Below are 10,368 nucleotides of genomic sequence, written 5' to 3' on the forward strand. Positions count from 1 at the left end.
AGAGCAACTGAATGTCCAAGTGTATGTAGAGTACGGGGAACTGGGGGAGTACCTACTGTATCGCACTGGATCAGCGATCAGTAATGATCGCCTATGAATTCCCTGATCAAATCCTTGCGGTAGTGATGGAATAGGGAATTGGAGCGGAGCCCTGCGAAGAGGACATTGGTTTCCCAGCTATGTATCAGGGTCAGCAAAAAGAGAGAAAGGATCAGCGACGCCTCGATGGCAAATGGGAACTGATCACGGTTTCCACCGTAAAATCAACCGTCATCTATTAGCGTTAGTCACTTCGTATAGTGTATCTACAGACTACAGTAGACCACCCTAACCACACTAACCACCTTGTGGCTTCCCTGCTTCCCAGAGCCTCCCCAGGGGAAACAAAAATTAGATACACGCTAGACTATTCTAGGTCATCCGCCAAGATATCCACTCGCACTGTATTATGTACCTCTCTTTACAGCTGCCCCAATCTGCCCGTTATTTTCCTGACTTCCAACCATACAAACCATAGGGGAGGATTATCCCACAGTACCTATCTGTTTTACTGTCTTGTTGTTGCAAGTCTCAACTTTGTCGTCGCTTGCCTTATTTTCCAATCATCTTGTTAGTTACCTCACTCGCTTTGGTGACACGATAGTCTATCGCTTTTAATAATTGCTATCGCTTGTAATTGTCTTATAGGATCAGGGGATAGGAGAGGTAGTTTATGCCATTCGCTATTCAGTCTCTTGCAAAGCGAAATCCTTTTCCTTGTTCCTCCCGATACTCTACCCTCCCGGACCTATTCGACACACATTCGCTCACTACCCGTCGAACCCATTAATATACCGACGTTTCAGTAATCCTTCGCCTGTAGTTGAGAGTAGAAGAATTCTGTGGATTCGAATCTGGCGTTGCTACCGGTGCCCGCTGCTCTTTTGCAACATATTCGGGAGTATAGGCCTGTCGTTGTTGTCCGGAAGGACAACACGATTTGATCGAGTTCAACATGGCTAATCACCAAGCACGAATGTCCATGTACTCGGTGGCTTCCGATGCTATGGGAGGACCACGAGGTGCCAGTCAACAATCTACTCAAGTCTCGACGACTACTCTCTTAAACGGCATTCATAATATCTATATGTCATCCCAGCCCTACAGACTCGATGCCGGAACAAGCCTCGTCGTTAACACATGGCTCACTGCTACCCAAGCAGGACTGGACGGCAAGACCGGAGGGACCGTAGATCACGATCTGGCAGCTAGGGCCTGGGAACACGCTAGGCGACGAGCAGAAGATGGCTGCATTGTTTTAGGGTATGTAGTGATGGGTCATTGTCCAGTCCACATGAAGTCGTTGCTTACTAGACGTCTAGGTCTCTTCATCAGTCAACCCCCTCACTACTGAACCCCTTTCTCACGTCCTTACCTCTTTCCATCCCCTCCTCTCTATTAACTGCTCTAGAAGCAATCAATCCGTTTATACGTTGCGTAACTCCTTACAACCCATCTACGCCGCGACAGTCTGCCCTTGCAGTGACCTTGACACTAAATTTAGCTGGAAACTTAACTGCAGCCAGCTTGGCGCTATCGCAAGGCGGCATCGATACCGTAAAGGGCCTGCTTGATATACCTGCTGAAGCAGGATACCGTGCATTTGACGTCTTCTACTACCTTTTAACTTCGGCCTCGACCCCGGCTGAACGAGAATTCCTTGGTCTTAAGTCGGCCTCTACCTATTCGCTGTTAGCCAAGTCTGGTACATACAACCCCCCGTCTTATCTCCCAACCGCCGACGACGGAGCTGCTGCAGATGACTTCCGCACTGCCCTCAAAGAAATTGGTATCAAGGGATCAGCTCACCGAGACTTCATTTCAACCCTTGCTGGACTTCTCAAGCTTGGCAATACCCTTGACTATAACGTCGACGACGAGGTGCTTGATGACGTCTGCGAAGATGTTGGTGGACTTCTGGGTCTTGACCCGGAAGTCTTGGCTCGACAATGTTCAACAGATGATAGGCGAGTATTAGTAGGAGGATTATACGAGGCCCTCGTCGATTGGGTTGTCACCAAGGCAAACGAAGCCATCGCAATTCAGATGTCCCGTATTCGTGATGGCCAAGAATCGTTGGATGGCCATAGAACACCCACATCAGCCGAAGACAATGGGGATACCGTCTGTATAACCATCGTCGAGATTCCCGACCCAAACCTCGGCAAGGCCATCGCCATGCGTGGTATTTTTGACGACACCACAGGAATCAATGCTGAAATGAAGGAAGATGGAGTGGATGTGGCTTCCGCCGGCAGCTCAGTACTCCGAGAAATGGAGAATAGTGTTGCTGATGTTGCACCTGATCTGGGCATCATGACCGGCCCTGTCGCCAGGGCAAGGCAGCACGAGCTTGAGAAGAGAGAGGAGGTTTTGGAGAAGGCTGGCTTCGCTAGTGATGATGATGGCTTCTTGAAAAAGTTACTTTTCCCTGTCTCAGGACAGGGGATTAACTTAGGTCGGAATGCGCGATTCGACCTTCCTGCTATACTGAGCGCCAGCCGAGTTTGGTACCATTTGTCCCTTCACCCCACTGACGAAACCCCAGCTAGCCTAGCCGCTCTTCCTTCTATCACATCTGCTTGGTCAGCTGGTACAGTCTCTCGCCAGCTACGTGCTTGGAGATTGCCTGAGTGGGCTAATCGTCGTAATAAGAATCTTGATTTTACGGCTGATTTTGATATGGATGAGTTTTACCAACGTTTCTCCCCTCTTGGCTGCGGAGAAGGTCGTGATGGTATCGAAACATGGATTCTTGAGAGAGGTTGGAGCAATGGTGAAGTAGTTATTGGTAAAGAACGAGTCTGGATGAGAGAAACTGCCTGGTGGGAAGCTGAGAGTATGCTCGACCTTAGACCACCACAGGACTCCGCACCTGGTGGTATGGGCGGTTTGGGCAGTATGAGCAATGTGTTCAATACGCCTGGTCTTGAAACGGGATATTCCAACAATGGCAGTGGATTTTTCCCTCCAAATTTTCCCGATCATAACTTCTCCGGTAGCCAGGATCAACTTGTCAACCACCAGCGTAACCAAAGTCGACTCACGCTTGCGCAGAGCCAAATGAGGGCTGGTTCCATTGCGCCCTCCGCTATGCGTAACGTCAATAACGGGGATTACGGCCTAGGATCAAAGGGCGACAACCATCGGGACCAGGTATTCTACACCGGTGATGGTGAATTCATTAGCAACCTTGACGCTGCTGATGCACAGGGCAAACATGTTGAAACCGTAGATACAACCCTAACTCGACGAATTTGGGTTGGTTTCGTCTGGGCTTTAACTTTCTGGATTCCTTCCTTCGCCCTCCGCTATATCGGCCGGATGAAACGACCGGATGTTCGGATGGCCTGGCGTGAAAAGTTTGTTCTGGTCTTCGTCATATTTTTGATAAACGCTTTCGTCATTTTCTGGATTATTTTATTGGGTCGGATCATATGTCCCAATTTCGACAAAGCTTGGCTCCAGAAAGAAGTCGATACTCATCAAGGCGGTGATGATTTCTGGGTTAGTATCCATGGCAGAGTCTACGATATTACCAACTTTTGGCGACAACAGCACAGTGACACAAATATCGAAACAACGAACGATCTCATGATGCAATTCGCCGGAATGAATTTGGACGACTACTTTGTAGCCCCTCTCCAGCTTACATGCCCTGGCCTAGGTGTTTCTGATACTATACAGCTGCAAAGGAACAACACGCCCACTATACCCCAAGGTGTCCATACGTCTGGGTATTACCAGCCTGACCAAACATCCAAGTTAAGATCGGCTACTTGGTATCGTGATTCATTCCAACCCAAGATCAAGGAGTACTACCATGGCGACCTAGTCTGGGACATTAACGATGTCCATGAGGACGGCCAGAATAACAACCACATGTGGATCATCTATGAGGGCGGAATCTACGACCTGACTAACTATTTCAATACTATTGATTATTATAAGAATCTCGCCCAGTACAATTTTCTGGACGCGGATTTAATCGATGCAATCAAAGATAACCCGGGACAAGACGTCACAAGCCTATGGACCAACCAAATTGCTAATGTTAAAGGGAATAAGACAGCCCTTGCCACGAAACTGAACAGTCTTAACTGTATCAAGGAAACCTTCTACGTCGGCATACCGGACTTCCGCAATTCGGCTAAATGTCAAGCAAACAACTATATCCTCCTCGCCTTTGCCATTATCATTTGCATAGTTACTGGAATTAAGTTTTTTGCGGCCTTGCAGTTTGGCTCCAAACGGCGTCCCGCCCCACAGGATAAGTTCGTCATCTGCCAGGTTCCAGCCTACACGGAGGGAGAAGACTCTCTGAGAAAGGCACTTGATTCCCTCACTGCGTTACAGTACGATAACAAGAGGAAGCTGATCTGTGTTATTTGCGATGGTGTCATTGTTGGTGAAGGTAACGATCGACCTACGCCCAAGATTGTTCTCGATATCCTCGGAGTTGATCCCAAGGTTGACCCCCCAGCTCTACCCTTCAAGTCCGTTGGTACTAGCAGCGAACAACTTAACTATGGCAAGGTCTATTCTGGTCTTTACGAATACGAAGGCAATGTGGTCCCCTATCTTGTTGTCGTCAAAGTAGGCAAAGAATCCGAGCAGACCAAAGCAAAACCTGGCAACCGTGGCAAGCGTGACTCGCAGATCTTGCTGATGAGCTTCTTGAACCGTGTCCACCACCGTGCTCCGATGAACCCCCTGGAATTGGAAATGTTCCATCAAATCAATAACATCATCGGCGTTGACCCTGAACTGTACGAGTACCTCTTGATGGTCGATGCTGATACTTGCGTACGGGAGGATTCCCTCAACCGACTTGTTGCTGCCTGTGCCAATAATTCAAAGATCGCTGGTATCTGTGGTGAGACTGGTCTCCAAAACGAGGAACGTTCCTGGTGGAGTATGATTCAGGTCTACGAATATTACATCTCCCACCACTTGTCAAAAGCTTTCGAATCACTCTTCGGCAGTGTTACTTGTCTGCCCGGATGGTAAGTTTCCTCTCATCGTTGTCGTGTACATCGTTATACTAACCTTATTTGCAGTTTCACGATGTATCGTCTGCGTACTGCTGACCGTGGTAGACCCTTGATTATTTCTGACGGAGTCATCAAAGATTACAGCATTTGCGCCGTTGACACTCTCCATAAAAAGAATCTTCTATCTCTCGGTGAAGATCGATATCTCACTACGCTGATGACAAAGCACTTCCCACGTATGGCATTCAAATTCATTCCTGATGCGTACTGTCAGACGGCTGCTCCTGAGAAGTTCAGTGTCTTGCTCTCGCAGCGGCGAAGGTGGATTAACTCAACTATCCACAATCTTGTTGAGTTGATGATGCTTAGAGACATGTGTGGCTTCTGCTGTTTCTCTATGCGCTTTGTTGTCTTCATTGATCTCACTGGAACGCTTATCCTCCCCGCCACTTGTGTTTATATTGGTTACCTCCTTTACCTTATCATTTCCCACACCGGTCCGTTCCCTGTCGTTTCTATTGCTATGATAGCTGCGGTCTATGGTCTTCAAGCCCTAATTTTCATCCTTAAGCGCCAATGGCAGCATGTCGGCTGGATGATCATCTACCTCCTCGCGTTTCCTATCTACTCCTTCATTCTTCCGCTCTACTCTTTCTGGAACCAAGATAACTTCAGCTGGGGTAACACGCGTATTGTAATTGGTGAGAAGGGTAATAAGCAGGTGGTGGCAGTCGATGACGAGGGTTTCGACCCGCGTTCCATTCCTTTACAACGCTGGGATGATTATGCCACGTTAAATAACCTGCCTGGTCGCCGCGGCGCTCAAAATGAAAAGGCACATGATTTCTACGACGATACTTACGAAATGGACGACATGAAATCAGTCTATTCTTCAGTTCGACAGCCCTCAGTTCTCACCGGTCTCCAAGGACGCGGTGGATATATGCCACCCCAATCCCCGGCTCCCTTCCAGCATATGGCCCGCCAGTCTGTATCTGGCCCTTATGCCGATAACCCAATGTACCGACAGTCTACTGCATCATTTGGCGACATGCAGCGCATGCAATCACCTTTCCAAGACTTCCCCACACAAAGACCCAGCATGAGCAATCTCCGTGGCGTATCCAACAATTCTCCACAACACATGCACCGCGTTTCTAACGCTACACTGGGTTATGCTGGTGGTGCCCGTCCACCGTTAGGCCAAGGTCATCAGTCCACTACATCCTTTGATTTCCAACGAGGTCACCTAGGACCTGATGATGGGATGATCATAGAGGCAATCCAGGCTGTGCTCCGAGAAGTCGATCTGGACACGGTAACTAAGAAACAAGTCCGGGCTCTCGTTGAGCAGCGACTACAGACAGAGTTGATTGGCGAGCGAAAGATATTCCTTGATCGCCAGATTGATAACGAATTAGCTAACATGTAGTCGCATCATCTTTTCCTATCTATAGTCGATCGGAGCAGATATTAGGCGAATCAATCTGGATGTACATAATAGCAACTCAGCGTTGATCATGTTTGATGTGATACTAGCAGGTTTAGGGAGGGGCGGAACCGGATCATTCAAAAGAATATTGTCTTTGCTGGCGTTTTTTTTCAGAAGAGATGAAGCCGCATACTATTCGTCCACGCAAAAGAAAGTGACGGGATTCGTATTGGTAGTAGCGATGGCGGAGTCGGATTCCAGGTCATACTGTCGCGCTTGCTTTTTTCTCTATTTTGCTGCGTTTTGCTGGTTCTGGCTAAACAGGATGGTTTGAGGATATCTTATTACTATATTGTTGCATATCATATCATCGCTATATATTGTTATACACGTCCCAATGGCTCTCATTCTCACTGTGAGCATTGCTGCTGGGTATTAATCAAATTTAATAAACAGAAGACTCAGATTATACGTCATGATGTGTGAGTGACATGTATTTCAAACAGCGTACCTTTTTAGCCATCTGTAAAATTCCTAGTGCTAGTTTATGTATTTATATTGTTCTATGCGCGATGTTACAACGGGATATTCCCAATGGCAATGTAACGAGCCTATAATTCTTACCGTATGTCTGCCAACCACGTGGGGTTGATAGGTACTGTAATGCTATATATAAGTCTTGAGAGTAGTGATAACTACCAATACAAAGACAATGTTCTTAGGCTACACGTTTACTAATAGTATACGTCCTATATACACCTGTCAGTCAGTCTATCCCACCATGTACGTACCACCAGATGCTCACTAAAAGAAAATGAAATAGAGTAAAATAAAATAAAACAGAATATCATAATCGTTAACCCGTTCACATTTCGCCAAGTAGAATTGCGACACATAAGCAACCTATCTATACTAGATTGTCTTTAACCCATCATAAAACTATACGCCTTACGGACTTATAGTATCAATCTTGCCGACACCTTTCAGCCGCAAGTAAACGTCGGTTCCCCAGCCGTACAGACTCTGAACAGCTATGCCGCCGCCAAAGTACTCCGCGTAAGCGCGGCTAAGCGGTAGTCCGTAGCCTAGACCGGCGATGGAGCTCCCACCACCCCCGGATGCTGATATCACGCTTAACGCATCGTTACCGACACCTCCGTTCCCATTGCTACCCGAAATATCGTCTTCTTCCATAAAGGTAGTAAAGCTATAACTCCAGATGTTCGGTAAGACATCGGGAGCAATGCCACCGCCGCGGTCGCGAATGCGGATGGTAACTCCCGGCGCGTTGTCATCGAGCGGCATGATGGCGTCGCTCTTGAAAGCGCCCTTGTCGCCGGCAGGGGGATCGAGGGTTACGCGGGGTGGACCGGCGTCAGGTGGTTCTGGAGCGATAGTTATGACGACGGGTTCACGGTTGCGACCGCTCTCTACGGTGGCGCGGAACGCATTTTTGAGCAGCTCCGTCACAATGTACTCTAGATGCATGGGCACGAAGGCAAACGTGGTCGAGGGTTCGCCATCGATCACCCAGTGTGGTCGCACGCCATACTTTAGCTCGCAGATGTCGGCCACGAAGCCAGCGCACGAGTCTACAACGGCGGAGGGCGAGAGGGCGGTATCAATAACGCCAATGTAGGAAGGGTGCTCGGGGCACGGGGTCGGTGAGGCAGAAGGGTCGAAGTGTGGAAGGCTGCTGTAGTGCAAGGCAATGTGCTGCTCGGCGATGAGACGGGTGCCGATACGGGTGCGCAGGTGAGTATCCAAGAAACGCGTAACCTCCTGGGGGGAAATGTATCGCCGACACTCGAGGAAGCCCTTAGCTAGGATAGGGATGGTGTCTTGGTGGGTGTGGACCAGCTCAGCAAGAACCGAGGTGAAAAGGATTTCGGCATCTAGGTTGTTAATGGTATGGTGTTTCCAAGGTAGGAGAGTCGATAATGAGTGCAAGTAGTTGTTGTAGATCTTGCTGATGTTGGGATTCGAGACCACGATGAAGGGTAGGTTTCGCAATGCCTGAATGCGATGGGCTAATCGAATAGGTAGTAGGGAGAGGGTGAAGTTGGCTGACGAAAAAAGAGCTTGTGCTGAGAGGGGTGGCCGACCATGTCTGTTTGATCAATCTCTATTAGCTACCTCCTGTCTCTAAATACGCATTTATGTCTTATAAACTAGAAGCGGTGAAGGTAATACGATATACTACGGAAATAGACCTAGGGAACAGCTACGTACTTGACCAAATCAGCAAGACTCAATGGGTGCTGCTTCTTGTTGGTGAGATCTGCAATCTCGTCGTCGGTCACCGTCGCTGTGCTCGGGGGGTGGGACCATTTCTCATCGTTCGACAGCGATGGGGATGAGCTGCTAGTAGCATGTGACGAATAAAAACACGATCCAAGGACGTTGCGTCTGGGACTCGCAATTGAGGCCTTGGGTGCGTGAAAACACCGCAACGGCCTATATATGCTCCTCATGGCGGCATTGTGTGGTGTCGAGCGGTGAGCAGGAGTGAAGAATAGTTGTATGTTGGAGCAGTTGGAGTCATAACCAGGGTTGAAGACGAAATAATAATAGGTTTGATTTTTGATATGTCGGAGTCACGAGCCAAGCCCCGGGAACATCGACGTCAGTGCTGAGAATGGAATTGATAAGGGTCCTTATCTGCTACAGTCTGCGGCCGATGCCGATCTTTGTTTTGTTTACCACTTGTTATTTACACCAGATACATGATGTATCATACATCACATAGAGACAATCCAATCATGATAATTACAAATGGACGAGTTCATGTGATTGACGTTGGTAAGAAAGATTGATAGATCAGGTATCTATTATTCTCGATTCTTGCATAAGCCAAATCTAGTCAAGCTTTCTAGTACAACCTAGTACCGTAGCAGCATAGTTTCAAAGCCCCGCATCATATACTGGCTCGGTCACGCTCACGCGATGGCTCTAAGACCCAGTTGCCCCTCATCACGACAACTATTGCGTCCTCACCTCCTGGTCCAGCTCGACAGCTTTAACATGCTCGTGGGACTCCAGCGTAGTCAAGGCATCGTTAGGGAATGTGACACTATACGAAATAAATATTAGAAAAATGCAAATTTAAAATATAAATGCTAAGGGATCACGTACGAGAAAGCCTTGATGAGGCTGTATTCGTGGCCAATCTTGCCGCCCTGGTCCTGAGCGTGCTTCTTCGCTGCGGCCACTTCCTCGGGAGTAGCGTTCTCCTTAAGGGTAACCTATTTAACAGTGAGCAATAATGTCTCGACGATTAATTATTTATAATGTCGTAGGGAAGTTTGTAATTACAATGTAGCTCGGCATTTTTAGAGATGCGGTTGTGCAGAATAAACGTGTGGTTGGTGGTCTATAGTAGTCTTGTGTTGCAAGGTAGTAGAATGAAGAGAAAGACAGACGTTGGTGTTGCAAGATAAAGAGTTGGGCAAAGCGGATAGAAGTAGGAGAGTGCATGAGCGGGAATTTATTGAAAGACTGGTTTCGGTAAAGACCATAGGTAGCAGCTAAGACATGAGGGCACCCCTGCGGGGCACCACAATAGCCCGAGTTTACGAAGGTCGTAAGTCGATCACGTGCCGCTGCTGCCGGGGAAAGGCGCTCGGCACGCTTCGCGCGCCGAGCGCCTTTCCCCGGCAGCAGCGGCGGACAACCTCGAATAGTAACCTTTGCTAGAAAAAAAAAAATTTTTTTTTTAAAAAAAAAAAGAAGTGCATATAAGATTCGAACCCAGGCTCTTATAAAACTTGGGTTAGGTAGGTAGGTATGTAATGCGTGGCTACGTAATTGGTGTAAGCTACGGCAAAAAAAAAAAAAAAAAAGATACGTATTTCGAGAAAAAGATGAAAGTGGGGATCTGGAAAAGCACGTGAGAATTCGAGG

General features: G+C 47.9%; 3 protein-coding genes across 3 annotated transcripts; 1 reads left to right on the forward strand and 2 right to left on the reverse strand.

Moving 5' to 3' along the window:
• Positions 1–546: 546 nt before the first annotated feature.
• On the forward strand, positions 547–6,942 carry F4817DRAFT_130782 (glycosyltransferase family 2 protein). Its single transcript, XM_049297745.1, has 3 exons — positions 547–1,302; positions 1,362–5,045; positions 5,100–6,942. The coding sequence occupies exons 1-3, from the start codon at positions 995–997 to the stop codon at positions 6,463–6,465; spliced, it is 5,358 nt and encodes a 1,785-aa protein (XP_049163146.1). The 5' UTR covers positions 547–994; the 3' UTR covers positions 6,466–6,942.
• Position 6,943: 1 nt separating this feature from the next.
• Positions 6,944–9,090, reverse strand: F4817DRAFT_130814 (alpha-ketoacid dehydrogenase kinase). The gene is made up of 2 exons (XM_049297746.1): positions 8,698–9,090; positions 6,944–8,575 (listed from the first exon to the last, which is right to left on the reverse strand). Exons 1-2 carry the CDS (start codon positions 8,937–8,939, stop codon positions 7,414–7,416), a joined length of 1,404 nt encoding a protein of 467 aa, XP_049163147.1. The 5' UTR covers positions 8,940–9,090; the 3' UTR covers positions 6,944–7,413.
• Positions 9,055–10,067, reverse strand: F4817DRAFT_324461 (uncharacterized protein). The gene is made up of 3 exons (XM_049301641.1): positions 9,781–10,067; positions 9,601–9,710; positions 9,055–9,538 (listed from the first exon to the last, which is right to left on the reverse strand). The coding sequence occupies exons 1-3, from the start codon at positions 9,940–9,942 to the stop codon at positions 9,448–9,450; spliced, it is 363 nt and encodes a 120-aa protein (XP_049163148.1). The 5' UTR covers positions 9,943–10,067; the 3' UTR covers positions 9,055–9,447.
• Positions 10,068–10,368: the final 301 nt, after the last annotated feature.

The sequence above is a fragment of the Daldinia loculata genome (genome assembly GCF_022478755.1).
Source record: "Daldinia loculata strain CBS 113971 unplaced genomic scaffold F4817scaffold_3, whole genome shotgun sequence".
Taxonomy (NCBI): Eukaryota; Fungi; Ascomycota; class Sordariomycetes; order Xylariales; family Hypoxylaceae; genus Daldinia; species Daldinia loculata.